This window comes from Diadema antillarum, unplaced genomic scaffold, assembly GCF_040938485.1.
Source record: "Diadema antillarum isolate AM-2024a unplaced genomic scaffold, OU_Dant_1.0 scf00000065, whole genome shotgun sequence".
NCBI lineage: Eukaryota > Metazoa > Echinodermata > Echinoidea > Diadematoida > Diadematidae > Diadema > Diadema antillarum.
The window spans coordinates 809417-830904 of NW_027270954.1; the positions used below are offsets into that span (position 1 = coordinate 809417).

At 37.7% G+C, this 21488-nt stretch overlaps 1 protein-coding gene across 1 annotated transcript; it reads left to right on the forward strand.

The window, feature by feature from the left end:
• The first annotated feature begins 1189 nt into the window (after positions 1–1189).
• LOC139716465 (26S proteasome regulatory subunit 8-like) lies at positions 1190–14595 on the forward strand. The gene is given in 12 exon segments (XM_071628012.1): positions 1190–1214; positions 2786–2860; positions 3627–3666; positions 3669–3695; positions 4890–4987; positions 5490–5615; positions 6503–6664; positions 7055–7218; positions 9322–9475; positions 10703–10912; positions 13423–13509; positions 14506–14595. Coding segments are annotated over 12 exon segments (1212 nt in total). The 5' UTR covers positions 1190–1199; the 3' UTR covers positions 14560–14595.
• The last annotated feature ends 6893 nt before the right edge of the window (positions 14596–21488 follow it).

Sequence of the window (21488 nt, forward strand, 5' to 3'; positions counted from 1 at the left end):
TCTGTATATTTCTATTCAGTGCCACTTACGTACTTCCGGACGCAAAAAAAAAAGTGTGGGGGTCAAAGTGATGACACCTTATCACCTTATGTACTGTATTCCTTTGCATGGTGCACAAAAAGTGTGAGGGCCCGAGCCCCCATGTGTCATGGCCCCCACGGTTCCGCCGGCCATGATTATTATTATTAAAGTCTTGACTCTTGTCAAATTCTGCTGCACACGAGGATGGGTTGAAATAAGTGTGAACAACTTCAGTCGTTGCATCGACGTTGTTTTTCATACCACTCTGATGTCTGAAATACTGAAATATCCACATTTGAAATCTTTTCAATGAATATAAAAAATCAGCAAATGATGAAAAAGCATTAAGCATTGGTACCGACCAACCAAGTTAAGTATTGACTTAGTTTTGATATGACTCCCTTTCCTTCGTCAGGGGTACTGTCTAACACCCCCAATATTGGGCCAACTGGACAGAGGGTCCGTCGATGTTTGGGGCCTTAGAATATAATTTGCTTTCAAGGCCTTGCTCTTGAATGATTTGGAGACCTGCAGCGAAAAATAATTCCACTTCGACAGTTCTCGCTCTTTCTTTGTCTTTTTTTCTTTTTATATAATCGGCACTTCACCCATTTATAGCTTTGTGTGTCTCTTTGATCATTTACTTTATTGATCAACTCAATATCTATGATTTGAATTTGAATTTGAATTTTCATTAATACATACAGTCATTCATTTCTGGGGGGCATTTCACGAAGCATTTTGTCCAACAAAGTTGTCAGACAAAGTTGCTCTCAGCCATTCAGATGCAAGGATTTCAGTAGCTTGCAACAGTTTGTCAGAAAAATATCCGACCAAACTGCTTCATGAAATGCCCCCCCCCCCCCCCCCCCCAGCTCTGCCCCTGCCCTGGGCCCCGTCTTTGTGATTGATTAAAATTAATCACAACTTTACAATTGAATGCAAATTCATCTTATAAAATAGTTATGATTGAAATTAAGACAGAGAACTGCCATCAATCAATCACAGGTTGCGATTGATTGAAGCTTTCAAGAGATTTGTGATTGATTGATTTCTATCACAAGTTTTATAAGACAGGGCCCATCCAACCTGCAGCACACTTACATTTAGGCAGACAGGTTGATGCGCTCTGAAGGCTGCCCTCAACGTCACATTTCATTCAGGGGATCTTTCTTTACATGCCGAAAATGGATGTAAGTAGCTTGCTTTACTTAGAGTTATTCATCGTTTGATTCACTTGTTTTTTCGGAACTAGCATTCCCTGAGTGAAAATGCTAAGACTCTACTTGTCAATTGCAGTAGGAAAATTTTGGAGTGATATATTAGTTACCATTAGCGGTTCCATATTCACCGGGAGCTTTTGTTTTCGAAACGGCTACGCCGAAGTGAATGTATGGGGCCAATGAAATAACGCTTTGTCATTCACTACACGTAAACGTAGGAAAAGCTCAATGGAAGCGCATACCACATGCCATGCAGTGCAGAACTTGCACAAGTTTAGTAGTGAACTCAGGGTTGCCAACATTGGAAACTAGTTGGGAGTGAGACTCCCATAGGCCAATGCTATAATTTAGGAGTCAAAATGAGTGAGATCAATAGAAATGCATGCAAATGAAATACAAATAAAGTTTTAGAGTGTGAAAGGACCAAAATGAGTGATTCTCATTCTCAATGAGTGAGAGAGTTGGCAGCCCTGGTTAACTTAGTTTCTATAACTTGTTAGTAGTATGACCAAGCGTTGTTGTGGGGCCAAACGCGTACATGGAGTCACTTTGAAGGGGAAATCAAACGATTTAGCAGGTTAATTCTCACGCCGTTTTCAGAGTATGTTGTCTAGTATATGAGGAGTCTATATCAAGTTTTTTAGGTACTTAGTAAAGGGTGCATATTGTATGTTATGTATGTAAAATAGCCAAAAATAGGTAAATTTTCACACGCGAATTGAAGTGCCTAGAAACACAACCCCCCATCATACATCAACATGTATGTACCTCACAAGGCAAGGCGAGATTTCAAACAAACTGTCTGTGATGGTTTTGTTGTTGTTGTTGTTGTTGGAATGATTAGGTGATAGGCTACTATATTAAATGGTAATACATTATCTTCCTTTTCCTTCAATCATCTCTCAAAGAGTGGACACGTAGCAGAATTGTAATATCCCTATCCTATCCCTAACGTTACATCAATTTTACTCCATAAACTTAACTCCTAATTGAATGATATTGTGGAATGTTAACCATTGTTAACCCATTGAGGATGGACTGATTTTGCTACAACACGCATTTCCCATAGACACCTGCCCGATACTTGGAACTCTCCCTCAACGCCCACGGGTTAACCGCACCAACGCCCTGCGCTGGTTCCTAGTGTACAGCTGTAGGAATCCTAGTTGAATGATGTTGCATTGGCTGCCAAATGCATGCCTCCACTATTTATTGCCAGGATAGGTACAGAAGTAGTAGACCGCTTTTTTTTTCTTTTTCTTTTTTTTAAATGAATGGAATTAGTGTCAATGCCTGGAGAGCTGTATTTGTCTTAGATGACAGGATGAAGATCTGCTAGTACTACAATACAGTGTAGTTTTGTTTTTTTCTGACATGTTTGTGAAAATTGTTCTGTGGATCAGCAGTTGCATTACAGGTTAACTGAAAAATACAGAGGGTGAACAATTACAACGATTTTTCCCCATCTGCAGTAATATATGTATATTTTTTTTCAATTCAAGTATTTTTTTGTCATTGTGCACTTCCCTTTTTTTCAACAGAAAATGGAAGTGGATGAAACTGATCGTAAAGATGGGATACAAAGATACTACATAACAAAAATTGAGGAATTACAGGTAAGTAATAAAATAAATTATGGGTACTGGGTATAAATGGCTCATGAACAACTTATCAATTCATAATGATGTAGGAAATTTCTGTAGGTTATTGCTTATCAGTAAACAATGCTGATTTTTGCTTTTTGCCCTCTGCTTCTATCGAGAGATTGAAAGTGACATACAGTGTATTGGACGTTTTATCTAAGAGTGGTGATATCAATGCAGCATGTTTCTACTATAGTCATGACTAAACAATTGAATAGTTACATTTCTCAGAACAAATAGTTAGCTTATATTTTGCCATGCATACAGATTTAAAATGAGATCTGCCACTGGTGAGGAAAAGAACTTCATCGTTTATTTGATGTACATTTGTAAGATATGTACAATTGTATGGTGTACCTCACTCTGCCTTCAGTTTGTACAAACCTCTCAAGGAATGGAAAATGTTCCTTTCACGTTTTTCTAATCATAACATACATGTACACATGAAGTGATGTCCAATTGTTGCATGATATCCATGAAATACTGTGCACCAGCTTCTAGATATAGGCCTAGATGTTTTGCAAGTATAATTTTTGTACATAACTTGGGACTTGGAAGGACAAGAGGGTGCATGGTTAAATATGTTCCCAACAACTGCAATAAAGGAATAAGAAATATTAAAAGTATTATTGTGTTTCTCAAAACTCTATTTTTGTAAGGCAGAAGAGATATATGTTGGACTGAAAGTACCTAACAGTGTGTAAACATGCTATCCTGTGAAACTCTTACTCCTTCACAGATAGTGGTCACAGACAAGACACAGAATTTGAGGCGGTTGGAAGCCAACGAAATGAACTCAATGCAAAAGGTAAGTTTAAATGATTGAAGGTTGTTCTTGTGTAGCCTCACTGCCTGGGAACATGGTGGTTCTTCTAAGACAATAAAAATGTGTTAAAGGTTCTCTGACATTCATTACATGTTGGCATCCACTGAAGTGAGTACATTCTGTACTAGGTATACAAGTCACAAATTCTTGGGTTTTTTTTGTAATTTGAATATGTATGTGAAGTTTTTTTAGTAATTTATTATTTTTTTTCCTGCACTCACCAAGCTCCGCCTTTAGAATATCTCTCTTGCCTTCCATGATGTCACCAACAATGTAGTCAGGTGAAATAAGCATAGCAATGGCTACTGTTTTACACCTTTCCTTGACTTTTGCACAGACAGATCTCATAGCATAACACCTTCGAACCTTAAGATTACAATGGTTTTACTATTTGGAAAACGTTCCATGTGTGAGAGTAAACAATGTTTTGCAACGAAAGTTGTGAAATGGTATTGTTTAAAATATGTTGAACTCTTGCTGTTGTGAGTGAGTGCATCTTATTATTGCAAGGTGTTTACCATTAGGTATTATGATGCGTATTTTAGCTGTTGCAGATGTCATAAAAGGCAAGAAACATTTTTGAGGAATGCAGTGTAATGGATGCAGAAAAGTTAAATGATTACATCAAAACATTCCTTAATATGTGATGTGAAGCTGATATGTACATGTAACATGTATATACAAAGTACACTGTACTTGTACATACATGCAATGTATATCAGCAACAGTCATGTACACAGGATCGAGCAGCAATTGAATGTCAGGTGACCATAAACCCACTCAGAGCTATATTTTAGATAAATGAAACAATACGATGGTAGGGATTTCGTGTTTTATCTGAACTTGGCTTCTCTCTGATGATGTCAAAAGAAGCACACCATATAAATTTGCTCAGATTTGTCACACTGTCACTGGAACGTCTCCTTCGCCCCATTACAATCTACTTTATATTGATATTCAATTTTCTCAAGAAAAGAACAGAAAAATCAGTCAATGCTACATTTGTACCTTGCCTTGGCATTGCTGTTTAGAGTACCATATTGCCAAGCAAGATAATAAAATTGTGTAAGTTCTTAAGTCTGTTACCTTCTGTCTTATTAAAGACATTATGTATACATACAGATGTAGTATGTATCGTGTCTCTTCGTTGATGTATCATGTCTGTTTGTATTTCAGTGCGAATGTTACGAGAAGAGCTCCAGTTACTTCAGGAGCAAGGATCCCATGTAGGAGAGGTTGTCAAAGCTATGGACAAAAAGAAAGTTCTTGTCAAGGTAAGAACTAAATGGTTTGTTGCATTCAAACATCTAATATCCTATTCTGTGTGAACATTATTTGTACAGATTGCAGTCTCCTTACTGTTAGTTTAAATGCATTCATAACATGCTTTGAAGAAATATGAATCAATGTGAGTGGTATTCTCTCAGTGAATTACACATGTAGAGTGTGATGTTGATATGCATATTCAATCATTACTTATGATACACTATATATCATCAATCCATTTGAAACCTGAAAGACCAAAATCAAGAAACTGGATTGTGATGATATTGTTCTCATGCTTCTATTAGTATGTTGTGAGTAAAGCTGTCATCAAGCTTTGGTTTAATAAATCATATTATTAAAGCATAGTGTGATATTTGTTGTATATTTTGTTTGTGTTGTATTTGTTTTTGGTTTGAAGAAATATATGCATATGATTTTGATGTCAGTTTTCTAGAGGTCATACATAATATCATAATTGTTCATTACCTATGGCCTTCTCCTTCACCACAGGTACATCCTGAAGGAAAGTTTGTAGTGGACATTGACAAATCCATTGACATAGCCGATGTTCAACCCAACTGCAGGGTAGCACTTCGGAATGACAGCCACACCCTGCACAAGATTCTTCCAAACAAGGTAAGCAGTCACAACAAAGGTTCTCAGTGGGTACATGTAGCAGTATGTTCTGGCATTCCTGTTTGCTTTAACATTCAGGCTAAGGTTTAAATTCATCAAAACCCAGAATGATTGGGAATGTAATGGTGTAGTGAGTGTGTCAATTCAATGAACAGTAAAGTTTTGTTGGAAAATGATATCATGGAGATGCAAAGTAGCCTATGATTTTGTTCTGAAATGGAAACTAAAGTCAATTTTACAAGGCAGGGGTATTGAAGCAAAGTTTTGAAATAATCCCACTGTGCTTTGTAAAAAAGAAGAAAAGCGAAAACTGCATACTCTATTAACACAGCTTGGAACACCTCATTTGAACACAACACTCATACATCTAGGCCATGCCTGTAATTAGTGCTTGTTTATTCAATTATTTTGTGCCTTTTTTTCCAGTCAGTGTTATCATGGCTTAGGTTGAGTGTCATATGGTCTGGAGTCATGGGGGCAAGTTAGTGTTGTTTCTATGTAGAATCAAATTGGTCAATTATGCAGTTAATGTGTAATTGAAAGGAATTCAGTATATGGCCAAAAGTACCAGTGTAGTCATCCTTTGATTTGTTTGTTTGTAGTACTTACTCTTCTTCCTTTTTCTGAGTGTGGGAATACATTAGTTACCCTCACTGGGTTATACAGATCAACAAACAAGTTTAAAATCATTCTGTTGATGCTGACTGATGAGAATGATGTTAATGATGAGGTTTATTAATATCGCTACACATGATTGATATTAGCATGAGAATTATTGATACATTGATTTCATTTTCATAATTGTGAGTATTGTTTTTGTATCTTATGCTAATTAAGAATGTTATGTTGTAATATTGATGATATTTGTCTTTCTTTTTTTCTCCCAGGTGGACCCTCTTGTCAGTCTCATGATGGTGGAGAAAGTCCCAGACTCAACGTATGAGATGGTTGGGGGTCTCGACAAGCAAATCAAGGAGATCAAAGAAGTTATTGAGCTTCCTGTCAAACATCCAGAGCTATTTGATGCCCTTGGCATCGCACAACCAAAGGTTTGCATTTTTGTCGTCAGTCCCACAAGTTGCATTTTGTGTTATAGATATTTTGATAAGATGGTTCCTCCTATAAGCCAAGTATCTCAAGAAATATTTTACAGAACTGTGGTTTGTACAGTTTGAATTAATGATGAGCCTGACAATCATTTGTTTAAAATATATTCAGTAATGTATAAATTGTGAAGACATTCAGTATTATCCTAGTAGATGGCTCTAAAGCAGAGTAGATATTCAGTTCAGTTCTGTTTCAGTTTGATTTTATATTCACAATGTGTAGACAGATCTCTTCCAGCCATCTCCAGAGAATTCATCATATATATCAAATGTGTGACTGGGGAAATTCAGGGCTGAGAACAAGAATCCTCCACCTTTGTTTGCTATGTTCAGGGAGTGTTGCTGTATGGGCCACCAGGCACTGGTAAGACACTGCTGGCCAGGGCTGTAGCTCACCATACGGAATGCACCTTTATCCGAGTCTCAGGGTCTGAGCTTGTCCAGAAGTTCATTGGTGAGGGCTCCAGGATGGTCCGGGAACTTTTCGTCATGGCAAGGTATGCATGGCAACTGTACAACCATAATTTCCATCTTAACCTGTTGAGGATGGGCTGATTTTGCTACAACACTCATTTCCCATGGACACTTGCCCGAGTGTACTCGGGACTCGTCCTCAATGGGTTAAAGTTTATAACAACTTCCTATGTTTGTATTTTTTTTGGGGGGGGGGGGGGAGGAGGGGATTAAAAAATGAACAAAGTTATTGCTCCCATGATAGTTTTAGGAAGATAACCAAATGCAATGTCTCATGAACTTGAAATTGTCTGTCTTTAGAGGCAATCCTAAAGTTTTCATGTAAACTTTATACTGTGACAGACCATCAACTCCAAGTTTGGTGGTACGTGTGAATATGTACAGATACCACTTTTTCTGGATTATAAACAGAAGGTCCATTACCATAGTTCTTGAAATTACGAATACCTATTCAGCTCAGTGTGCATATCACAATATTGTATGCAACATTGATATTTGAATTTTGGTCTTTATTACTGTTACTGAAAGCAATTCATGCGTATATTGTCTGTAAGTTATGAACTAGATTTTCTCCAAGATTGTCTTAAGTATGTCTGGTCAAATTCTTGTCCTCATAAGATACAGTAGTCACTTGAATATTATGTCTAGATATGTAGTCCATGGGCCAAGACCCGAAAAATGGGTTGTTGGTACCATCTGAGGTGGCACAACCTTTTTGGTGTCAGTTTGTTTGTCGGGCATAGATATGCTTATCAAGCTATGATAGCATTTCCAAATGAGTAGCTTAGTCATAATAAATGAATTTTTAACCAATTCGGTCTCGTTTTTATATCCCTATACTTCTGAATCGAAACTAAACCGCTATACAAAGAAGAGCACTGCCTTCTGTATGTCCGCAGGTGTTCTGTTTGTAAATGCGGTGCACTTAGTCTTTATTCAAGGCAGCGAAGGGAATATCCAAAGGGTTATGATGTCCACAGCTGTCACGCGGTGCGCTTAGTCTTTATCTAGACCAATGTACCGTTATCATATCTAAAGTTCCTCATAAAAGGGATTATCTATACTGTTTTTATACTACCCTATCAACAAATACATCAGATTTAAACAAAACTCACTCTGTTCATTTACAATATCATTCATTATAATGTATCGTAGTGTACCGGTACATTGTTTTTGCCTTATCTTATATTGTTGGAGGGAAATAAAGCGACATTGGCGGGGTATCAGCGTTTTCACCGTAGTGTTTTCGCGGGAAAATGATAAATAATTGAAAGATACGGTAAAATTCACGAGGAATTGCTTTTGTTGTTGTTGTTGTTTTTAGATAAAAGGATATACACTGTATCATACGCTTCGGATAATCCCTTCGCCGTCTAGAATAAAGACTAAGCGCTGTGGACATCATAACCTTTGGATATTCCCTTCGCTGCCTTGAATAAAGACTAAACGCACCGCGTTTACAATAGAACACCTGTGAACATACCATAGAGCTGCATTTTACAGCTCTATGGAACATACAGAAGACAGTGCTCTTCTTTGTATAGCGGTTAGTTTCGATTCAGAAGTATAGGGATATAACAACGAGACCAAATTGGTTAAAAATTCATTTACTATGACTAAGCTACTCATTTGGAAATGCTATCATAGCTTGATAAGCATATCTATGCCCGACAAACAAAATGACACCAAAAAGGTTTTGCCACCTCAGATGGTACCAATATCTGGCCTGGCCCATGGACTAATGTGTGTGTTTTGCTATGATGTAGTGTAACCTAAGAGTCACATGTACATTTAGTCAGTTGGTATACTTATGGTTGATCAGAGTTACACCATCAGTGAGATGTGAATGAGCCATTCAGTGTCACAAAAACATGCATGTGATTTATATGCACAATACTACCATATAACAAGCGTAACGTAATTGTGCTGATCAAACTGTACTTGTTCTTGTTCTTTTTTATGGTACAAATTTTGTCTCATGCAAATGACTCTTAACTGGTTAAAACAAGAATGTGAGGAAGAAAGGGGGTACAGTGTGTCCATGCTGTACCGTTACACACACTGTGGATGTTATCATTTCTTTCTGCTAACACTATAGCGTTATTTACACTGTATTTATTTTGCAGAGAGCATGCACCGTCAATCATCTTCATGGATGAGATTGACTCCATTGGGTCGACTCGTATCGAGGGGAGCTCCGGTGGGGACAGTGAGGTGCAGAGAACTATGCTGGAACTCCTCAACCAGCTGGACGGCTTTGAAGCCACCAAGAACATCAAGGTGAGTGCGGCATCTGCATGGGGTCGTTTAACCCATTGAAGACTATTCCCAAGTACACTCCTGCACATGCTTTTGGGAAATGCATGTTATAGTGATATCAGCTCATCCTCAATGGGTTATAAGTGTTCAGCACCTGAATTGCTTGTGAAGAAACATCTCTTGAATATCAGTGATCCAGCCTTAGTAGGCATCTGTTCCTTCCTCTGTACAAGTAGTCTGTGGGTTTGGGATATGTGTGCTTGTTTCCTTGATTCATTTATTCTGCATATCACCGTACTCTGAAAGTTAATGTCTGTAAATACATGATCAACTTGCATAAATTCATGCAAAGTTGAGTGAAACTGCATGTATTCTTCATTGGGTAGATCAAGGGTGATGTCAGGCTACCTTTAGGTCCAGAATGGTTTGTTTGTTGTGCAGTACCAAATAAGAGATTGGCTGTAATGAGAAATTCTACTAAAATGCATGGAGGCATGAACAACCAACCACTGAAGATTTTAATGAAATGGGACAGTACTTACTAATGTAGCCATTGCAGAGTCAGATTGCCAAATTTTGTTGCATCCTTCAGGCAGCCCAACTAAGCTTTTGAACATACCTGAATTTTGTATTGATGCACAGAAGTCAAAATAAATTGAAAGGGGAAAGAAAAACTGCATGAATGAACTAAAATAGTGACACTTTTGATTAATTCAGAGGCCCAAATTGAAATGAGTGAATATTTCCGGTTTTAAAGTAAACTCAAGACAGTACTACTTTGTAATAAAATGACTAAGCAAATGTAGTTAATCTTTGCATATCGTCGGCTGAGAATGATTAGGGCGTTCAGTTGCCACTAAACCCATAGTGTTCATGACCACTTAGCGCCCTTCTCATTCTCAACAGACGATATCGTCGCTGGGGCGATAAGACCTCGTATCTACAAAATGTCAAATGTTCAGGAGAGCCAAAAAACATGGCGGCCAGAGCACTGTGGCGAATACGATAGCCTTTCCTTTGACATGCTGTGGTGGCTTCATTTTTGGAGTAAGACAGTTGGGATTTGGACAGGACATCACTTAACCCATTATTTGACCATTAATCAAAAAAACTCATTTTCACCAAAATGGCAGATACAAGGTCTTATCACCCCAGCAACGATATGGTGCATGGTGACATGAGCTATTTCTGTTAAGTCTTTGACTGTGTGCATAGTGACCCTAAACAATGAGATCTCCTTATTATCAGGTCATCATGGCTACCAATCGAATCGATATCCTGGACTCGGCGCTCCTCAGACCCGGTCGCATTGATCGCAAGATTGAGTTTCCCCCACCGAACGAGGAAGCCCGTCTTGACATCCTGAAGATCCACTCGAGGAAGATGAACCTGACGAGAGGCATCAATCTGAGGAAAATTGCTGAACTTATGCCTGGAGCATCAGGGGCAGAGGTCAAGGTAGGTCAAAGGTCATGTTACTGTAGGTGACAGATTGTAAGAGGCTCAAGGTTATTGTGGGCTAGAAACAAGTAGACCTGTGTGTCCATCAGCATATACACATCTCCGCACTCTAAGATTAATAGCAAAGTATGAAAGGGAGATACAACTCACATTGATTTCAATGTAAATGCTCTTATCCACATATCTCTCTAGTGATGCAGCTACAGTGGAAACTCGATATAACAAGATGGTCGGGACCGAGTCGTTTTCCTCGTTATCCGAGTTTCCTCGTTTTCCGAGTCGTTTTCCTCGTTAGCCGATATCTCGTTATATCAGTAGGCATAAAAGAAAGCATAACATAAAGACATTAATTTGCACATGTGGGACTACCCATCATATTTCAATCAATACTGATAACTTGATATTGTGTGTGAGGGAATTACTCACCTTTATGGGTAAGAAGATGTTTTTCCGCCAATGAAATCCAATATCAAGAATGTGTTTCTTATTAATTGTAGATGTTTGAATTTGTAAATCTATATAGCTTGCGATTGTGTCAAGATCGTCTGTGGATTGGTGGTATGTGGTTATGGTATGGGTGTGTGTTGTGTGGAAAGCTTGAATATGGTCTGCACAATGCTGTGTGTGTATGTGACACATTCTGTATGTACATTATGACTGCGTGTGTGTGAAGATGGGGATTTCCCTATGTAGAAAGCCAATCACAGCATCAGATTGCCTCACACCTGCTAAACGTCATGATGATGTCATGTATACATATGGCCGTCCCACCACATTTTCTGCATGTATCAGTGTGCGCGCGCACACACACTTCCACGTACAACATGCAGTGCTAGCTGGAGTGCACTGAAGAAAATAATTATGTGTGTACAAGACAGTTTTTGGCGCATCGAGCTTTATAGTCTCGGAGGATGATAGCACAGGCGAAGTAAAGCTTTGCCTTTACCGAAGACATTTTGCTTTACCTCGCTATAACAAGTTTGATTGGCTATGTTTTTCTTTGTTTGGAAGTCACAAAATTTATCTCGTTATAGCAGTTATTTCGTTATAGCCGATCTCGCTATAAGAGTAGCATTTTACATAGACTTGTGTGGAAGGAAATTTGGGACCGGGGGAATTTCCTCGTAATAACCGATATCTCGTTATAGCAGTGTTCGTTATACCGAGTTTCCCCTGTAGTATTATAAACATACATGTAACTACTCTTATGATTGAAAAGGTGCAGATGTTGATGCAGAAACACACTGTACTTTAACCCTAAAAAGACTGGGGGGGGGGGCCTAAAAGGCCCCCCCTCGACATTTCGCGCGATTACTCAGCAATACGCAATGCTCTCGCCGCGATGCTCTATGACTTTTTTCTTTCGAGTTTCCCGCACATTTTGACACCAAATTTGTGACGCCCGGGGGTACGATTCTGAAGTTACATAACTTTTTGTACATGCACGTGAGACCGAAAATGGCTCAAAAATGTGATTTTGTGTACAAAGTCAATACAAATTAAGTTTTATCACATGGTTCATATAAATATGCTTATTTTTACTCTCCATGGCTAAAATCAATCTATTTTAGTAGTATTATGCTTCAAACAGGGTCTGCCACAAATTTTGCTGAAAAAAACAACAAAAACAAAAGGTCGAAAAAACAAAGAAATACATAAGAAATTCATAAAACAATAAAATGAATAAGAAATTAATTTTGATACCAAATTTTTTTTCAAGTACATTTGCTAAGAATGCCACAAAGAATATCCAGACCAAAAATGAGCACTTTTGGAGCTTTATTTACTGATTTAGATCAAAAAGGTCTGATTTCTCGCATAAATTAGCATAATTCAGCAAAATAAAATAAAAGAAGACTATTTTGGAAAATTTAAATATACGATCTTGTAGATTACATCGCACACTACCATTGTGCAAATTTTCGCGGCGATCGCGCGATCCACGGCCGAGATCTTAAGGGGGGGCCCTTTAGGCCCCCCCCCCCCCCCCCAGTCTTTCGAGCTACCAAAATAGCCCAGTCTTTTTAGGGTTAATAGACTGGCCACTTCTTTGCCCGTAAATCACGAATTTTACTGAAATGTACATTGTGCCTGTGATTCTTGGAAGTGGATTGTGGGTAAGCAGTGTGCTCCTGTTTGTACCTAGTTCGCCAAGGGCTCCATGACAATTGAACTATTCCTTTGTTTTTCTTTCTTTCCTGTCTTTTTTTTTTTCCAATCAGATGTTGTGACATGAACCCTGTCAATAAGAATTTTGCAATCCTTTAATCGTTATTGAATCAGTACCCTTTGTGTGAAATTGTGACATTTTGGACCTAGATGTGTAGGTTGTCTGATGTACATTGCATTTTCAGTCCATTCTGGGGGTCATTTAATGGATGGTGATGAGGAACCATGAGTTGTGACAGCTAAATGCTTTAACACATGAAGAGTCACCATTTTAATAGCGATGTGAAGATATTTTCTTAGCAGTCACCGATATGTGTTTCATTATTCCCTATCCCCAGGGTGTGTGCACTGAAGCAGGCATGTATGCCCTCAGGGAGAGGAGAGTTCATGTGACCCAGGAAGACTTTGAAATGGCTGTTGCCAAGGTAACCACCATCATTATCAACATCCTGTTTTATTATAGTCCTCCTGTTTCCAGCCGAGAGATGCAAGGCAATTGGAAGAGTTGCCCATGTGTTAATGAAATGTCCTTCATTACTTCTATTCTTGCTTTCATGTTCTTTCCCTCTTTCTCCTTGTGTCTTCCTCTCTTATGCTCTTCTTTCATAATTTGAAATCCAGCATTGCAGCAAAGACTTTGTTAATCTGTGATATTGCTCATATAATTTAGGCTATAGGCCTACTGGCCATACAAACACCTTTTACAGGAAGTACCTGTCCTAAATGCAAGGAAATTTAAAAAGCTGAAAATAACAGTATATATATATATTTTTTTTTTTGGGGGGGGGGGGGGGGGGGAGGGGGTGTTTGCAAATGTTGTCATTTTGCTGGTCTGCCATCTTTCTGAATACATTACTGTTAAAGTTTAAATTTCTGGTTGTGGAAATTTTGCATGTTTTTCTCTATGACATGAACTTGCGCAAAATGAAAAGTGTGCAAATGTTGTGCTTGTTTTGCCATTTCATAGTTTTCTTTACATTTGCTTGTCCTGTTGCATGAGTAAATGTGCTGTCGTAATGCAAACCAGTTACATTTTACCGTCGTACAGAATGTGCTGCCAAAGCCCTTAACCACCATGGCAGCAATGAGCTGTTTGAATTGCTCGCTTAATTGTCACGCCAGTCCACAAAATTAAGAACACAAGAAATCATCTAGCCTCGCCAAGTACGAAAATAAATCATGGACAAATTTCCAATTTAATAGGAATGGGGATGGAAAATTAAATTACACCAGCTTATCCTTACACATGGCTCGTATTTGACCTGAAAACTAATGTGGAAACACCTTTAGTCAGAGAGGCAGAGATTATTTCATTGTTGGATGTCACATAATGCATACTGTACATGTACATGACTATTAAAATGAAACAATGTACTGAGCTCTTGGAAAATCTCTTCTACTTTTTTTCATTTCTCGTACAGATCATGCAGAAGGATTCAGAGAAGAACATGTCCATCAAGAAATTCTGGAAGTAAACTTTCAGAAGAGGAAGTATGACACGAGCTAGATGCAAATTCTAAGAAATGTTAGACTGCTTGTACAGGACTTCTGGAGTTAATCCGGAAAGAGTCTACTTGTTCATATGTAGGAGAGTTGTGTGTGTAATAAGGAAGAGAGCGGGAGAGAGAGATAGAGAGAGGGAGAGAAAAAGAGATGGAGGGAAAATAAATTTGTAAGAAATAGTAGTAGAAAACAAAATTGCAACTACATTTTACCGAATATGTAAATGACATATGAAGACTTCTCATTTGTGACAAGAACCTCTTTACTGTGTACACCATTTATGGAGTGAGTATAATTTTTTGTGAATGGGGACTTCCTGACAATTTCACATGTAAAACTTGCAATTGTGGTGTACAGAAGTGAACAGAGAAATATATGCATAAATCACTGCATGTTTGCAATTCACATGTGGATCAGAGTGAGTTCGTGTTTTGTTTTGTTTTTCTTTTTGGTGTTAGATATGCAAGTAGCATCTGACTTGCCAAATTTGTGAAAATGAAAACTCTCAAACATGTGTGACGTATACATTATATGTCTACATGTTATTGCTTGAAAGTCATTAATTGTGACAAATGAGAAGAGAATGGGAAGGTCAGGTCCTCAATTTTATGATGACTAACACATTTTTAAACAAGGAATTCCGTACCTTGTGCCACTTACATGTTGATTGCAAGTCCAGCTGTTATGAGCTGTTCAAATTGTCTGTCATATGCTCAAATGGCAGAATATGTGACCGCCACACTTACTACACTTTTTTTAGTTGTCGTGGAGCATTTCAGTTTAAGGTTTTAATGCAGAGTACCTGCATTGCACAATTAGGTGACATGTTTTTTTTGCTGAAAATAAGACTCCTTATCTCATGGAGACTTTGCTAAGGACAAGGAAACAGTGGTCAAATTGACTAAAACAGCGAATAAGACAGTGGAATGAATGTAAGAATTCAAATCTCATACAATTTCTCATTCTTTGCTTCAGAGAGAGTACTGGTAAAATAGCTCCTTGGCGATGATATATGTACTTAGAAAATCCTTTTTTGGATTTGAAGAAGGCAAAGTTAAACTGGATGGTCCTGGTGTACGATCTTCATCGTAGATCGCCATGCTTGTGACAAGCTGTGGTACACTGAAATTTGATAATCATTTTGATGCTGTCGGAAATGAGATAGATTGAGTTGTGATGTGGGTGCATTCCTAAAATCACGTCCACCTGACTGCAGGGTAGAACATTGACTGGTATTCAGTATAAATGCATCATATGTGTAATGCATGTTCATGAAGTCTTTGATGTCCAAAGGCTGTCCCTAAGCAAAACATAACGCTTTCACTACTGGTATTTTTTTTTTCTTCAATTTTTTTTTTTATTTTTTATTTATTTAATTTTTCTTTTAGTTAGCTTTGAGGCTGACAAAATATGTCCATATCTTACAAGGTTTTGTCATATGTATTGTCAGAATTTGTAACAAGCCGATGATATTTGAGTGATGTCAAACTAATTTCATTTCATTTGAATCATTCTGAGCAGGAAAATATAATAAATGTTTCAACATGTCACTGGTAATTGTGTTGTGTCTGAGTTCATTTTATGGTAACCATTGTAATGGTACCACCAGATGAGAGGCAATTGGCTCATAGCTTCACACACTCGGCTGACGTAAAGCCGTTCAGGGCTTTGTTTATCTAAAGCAATGTAGGTGTAATGTATGAAGATAGATTGCATATGTTGGTCAGAGACAGTCACACAGCAAGCTAGGAAAGTTAAGAGAGAGAGAGAGAGAGAGAGAGAGGGAGAGAGAATGTTACAAAAAGACTAAAATACTAATAACAAAAATGCAGCATGTATGGATCAGTCTTTGTGTGTTCTGAGAAAATGGCTTTGTGCATTGGTGCTAGCTTGCAAGAATGAGCGTGCATAGATTTTGCTTGTTGTATCAGAGAGGTGGTGCAGACAAGCTCTCCCACCTGACTGATTGTAAAATAGGGAACTTTACATCTGTGATATGAATGATACAACGATGCATTTGGCAAAAGAAAAGAAGAAAAGAAATGGTGTTCTGTACATGTGTGAGACAACTGTTTCCATTGTCAAATCCAGGAAGATCTAAAGCTTGCTTATGACCAAGAGGATAAATCTTGCCCTGTGGCATAGATACAAAGATGTATCCTTACTTCTATCCCCACTTAGGAAAACTGATCCCTCTCCATCATACCACACCAATACACTACACTACACACAGACTAAAGGCTTGTCGTCATTCATTTTGATGTCTACATGAATATGCCTTTACATGTAAGGCTTCTGTCATATATTAATCCCCCCCCCCAAAAAAAAAAAAAAAAAAAAAAAATGGAATTGCAATGTGTATGTTACTCCTGTCCCGTTCTTAACTGGTCACTCATCCGACAAATCTACCTCCAAGTTTCCCAATTTAACTCACACATATTTCAGTTTGGCTGGACAGCAGCTCTTCGTATCTTTGCATGGTCACCATTGAAAACCCCTTCATGTACATAGAGTAGGTAAGAACAAGCCAGTTTAATACCACAGCCCTAAAACATACATTATATGAAGCATAGTATGAAGCATACAGAGGTTCTTCCAATACTGCTAACCCCTATGTCTTATCCCCATTCTTCTCAACCTTTTTTTCAACCCAAGGTCCACTTTGACATAAATTTTGTAATCTTTTATTTTGGCCAACATCATGGCCCACCCACGAGAGCTTCATGGCCCACTAGTAGAGATGTGCAATCTTATCCAATAAGCCAGTTCGTAGTTCCACTTTGCGCATGAGCAGAAAAAGGTCATTTGTACTAAGAGGCACATTGGTTTTTAAATTCACTGAGATAAGCATCTGTCATACTAGGTGTTTCAAAAAACATTTCCCACTTTTGATCATTAATAGCTCAAAAATTATTCATCCGATAAAACTGTCATTGATATAAACAATAGCTGAATAGTGTACAATTTGGTTGAAGGTGATTTGAATGTGAAAGCATAAATCAGTTTCATTAAATCTAAGATTGATTTTGAAGTAAGGTTTCAGATTTTGGTCAAATTTTAACCCTCTGTACAAAAATTGAACCTTGCACAGGAACCAATGATGTGTATGTGAGTGTGTGCTGACAATGGCCCTGAACAATGGACATGCCTGAACCACCTGTTGACTAGGCGTCAGTCTCTTGCTCCCAGGCACATGAATGCTTAATCAATAATTCATGTGGATTGCCCTGGGCACTGCTAGTCTGAATTCATGCATGGTAAAGGGTAAACTGCATGCACACAGAAAAAGGAAGCACACGTTTCCATGTGCTTGCAAACACCACATTCCATTCCAGCTAGCAATCATTTTCAATTTTTGCTTCATATATCACTAAATTTGGGATATAAATAAGCATAAGTGATCTAAAGTTCCTCATTTTAATGCAACTGTCTACTAATTAAATAGTCTGACAAATTTTTCGCTTTTTGATAAAAAGAAATAATTTTTGGTAAAGAGTTCAGCAGCATCTATCATTGGGGCGATATGTTTCACAGCAGATTTATTTAAGGCTCCATTTACACAAGTGTATACTCTAATTGATTTTCTTTGCTTCCTGTCACCATGTTTACGATAGAACAGAAGGTATTCATTGTAATTTCGTTTTTCAGAAGTAGGGAGAGCACTGTCGAGACCCAACGACAGTATCGGCAGGTGTTTGACTTTACACAGATACTGTTAGAGGCTGAATAAAGACTAGTTGTGATAGTGGAATTTCTCATGAATAAATAATGAAGCATTCAAACCCTAACCATTGTTTAGGACCATTGTCAGGGTGTTAACCACACACTCCATACACACCCATTGACCCCTGTGCAAAGTGAAATTTTGTACAGAGGGTTGAAAATAGAGCAAAATCTGGAACCTAACTGTGAAATTAATCATGGATTTCATGAAACTGATTTATGTTTTCATATTTAAACCACCTCCAACCAAATAGTACACTATTCAGCTATTACTCATATCAATGACAGTGTTATCTGATATATTGTTTATGAATTATTAAGAATCAAAAGTGGGAAATGTTTTTTGAAACACCTAGTATAACGATTATTCATGTCATCCTTGTAAATGTTGCTTGCCAGTACATCCACCTGACAGCAAACCTGGTATTTGGCAATATGAATAAAACAGTTTTTTAATGCATTCAAAGCAAAACAATGAAATGGATGCTTCCCGGATGATTGATTGACGGACCATTGTGGTCACCTGGTCTATGCAAGTTCATTTATTATTTGAACACAAATTCCATGAATTGTTACGTCTGGTAAGCTTCCCGGTACGAATAATGTCTCTTTGAAAACGATTAAAGTGCCTAAACAACTGAGAAAAAAGAAAGGTCATTTGTACCAACGTGCCCATGAGCTAATTACGAACTGGCTTATTGCAGTATATTTTTCTCTGCAGCACTCTACTGAACTACAATTGTACCCGATGCCTCCTTCCGTGTGTGTGTGCATGTACAAGCTGTATGTGTGTTTGTGTGTACTTGCGTGTCCTCACATGTGGTACATGTACGAGTGAATGGGAATTGTTTCTTTATCAGGTTCATGACATCCCTGCAGTTATTGCCCCCCCCCCAAAAAAAAAAACAAAACAAAAAACAACAACAACAACAACAACAACAACAAAACAAAACAAAAACAAAAACAAACACACAAAACAAAACAAAACAAAAAACAAAACAAAACAAAACAAACAAAACTACTTTCTGCGACGAGAACTTCAGAAATAGAGAATCAATCAAAATGCTAATTTAGAGTACGAAAGTGCAGACTTGATATAATGCTTTGCACAGAATTTGAATTGATTTGTCAATTGCCATTGCCATGTCAGTTGCGAGAAAAATATTATTATTCAAATGGATGTCAAGACCATCCAAGAGCCAATGGATGCATGGCATGCCTTACGAAGATCCCCATGCATTTTCCCCTGTGACAACTGAACCAAATTCAGTGGGGTTTTCTGCAAGATGTCGTTAACAAATTACAGTTTCATACCCTGAATAAGCATTTAGGTTTATATGATTATTTTGAGAGTTATTAATGAGGAAAGTCTGAATGAAAGTTTTGGTGGGACATACTGTATTAAACTACTCTGCACCTCAATCTCCGGTATAAAATTTATTGATTCACTCTTGTAAAGGCCAACACTGCAGGAACACGTGAAAGGGTTAGCAGATTGGATATTATGCAAATAATAATGTTTATGAATGCTATGTACAGAATATTTCACGAGGTGAAAGATGAAAGTATCCATTCAATGAGGCGCAGCCGAGTTGAATGGATTGAACATTTCATATTTTACCGAATAAATACTCTGTCCATTGCAGAAATGAAAAACATTTATCATTTGTTTTATATAACGCCTACAATGATCATTGTCATTTGATGTTCTATTAATTTGGAAATAAGAGAGAATCTGAGTTCACGAGTGCTCATGCATACTCAAGTGCTTTACATGCGTAGTGTGACAGGCTCTCAGCTAGTGTGCAATGGAGCAAATGGTATAGACCCAAAATGACCTCTGTCAAATGACAAATCAAATGACAAGGATCTCTTCAGGCGTTATATAATACTGGATACTACATGTACTTACGAAGTACAAAATGTATGTGTCGCTTAATAGTTGAACTGTACATTCAGGATACACATCTTTTAAAATAGTGATAGTCAGCAATTTTACTGCAAGCAGTAATTTCATCCAGTAATTGTTTCTTGACGTACTGGGACAGTGCTTTCATATACTGTATTCCAGTGTTTCATGTGTTGTACACTCGCGTCAGTGCGCACTGTTTACCCTACATGTGCATGTTATTCTTGACATGATACTTCAAAGAAGGCAGCTGAATACATGCTTCAACTGGTATGACATGTTGAATGGAAGTCTATTATGATTGACACATAATTTTGAGCATGATGGCAGACTAATCTACAGCAGTATAAACTTTGATTTATATTTATATAACGCCTGAAGAGATCCTTGTAATTTGATTGGTTGTTTGACATTGATTGTTCGGCCCATTTCACTATGACGTCATTATCCGTGCAATTGTGGTTCCATTTACCGTGCAATTTTGGATCTATACGATTTGCTCCATTGCACGCTCACTGAGAGCCCGGCATAATACGCGTATACGCTTGTGTTTGGCAGTGTACAGTATGCAACAGCGCGCTACCTAGCGAAAAGCGCTAAGTGAGCACTCTCGCGATCTCAGATTCTCTATTGTTTCTAAATAAATAAAACATGAAAGGACAAGGATCTCTTTCAGGCGTTATATAAAACAAATAATAAATGTTTTTCATTCATGCAATGGACAGAATATTTCATTTGGTGAAAGATGAAATGTTTGATCCATTCAACTCGGCTGCGCCTCGTTGAATGGATCATTTCATCTTTCACCTCATGAAATATTCTGTCCATTGCACTAATAAACATTCATTATTTGTATAATAACATATGAGCTAAATACATGTACTAATAAAGTGATACCTCATTCAATGCAACATTATGTTTTGACTAATCACAGGAATTGTAGATGCATGGAAAATAAGAATTCAAAGCAAAGTAACTTCATTCCAATGGATAAGTTTAATGGAATACAGTATTTTACAATCTCTATTTACATCAAACAGTACATTCATAGAAACACTAATTGCTAAATATGAGTTTCCCATGTATATGAATGGAATTCAGTTGTTTCATTTAAAGGAAACAACATAATAATTATGTTAACATTTCATCTCAAGCACAGATAATATTCCTGTTTTTGATATTTGCTTGTTTTATTTTGTTTCGACAAATTTGAAAAATAGGCAATGTGAAAAAAGAAGACATAGATATCGCAAAGCTGAATGAATTTAG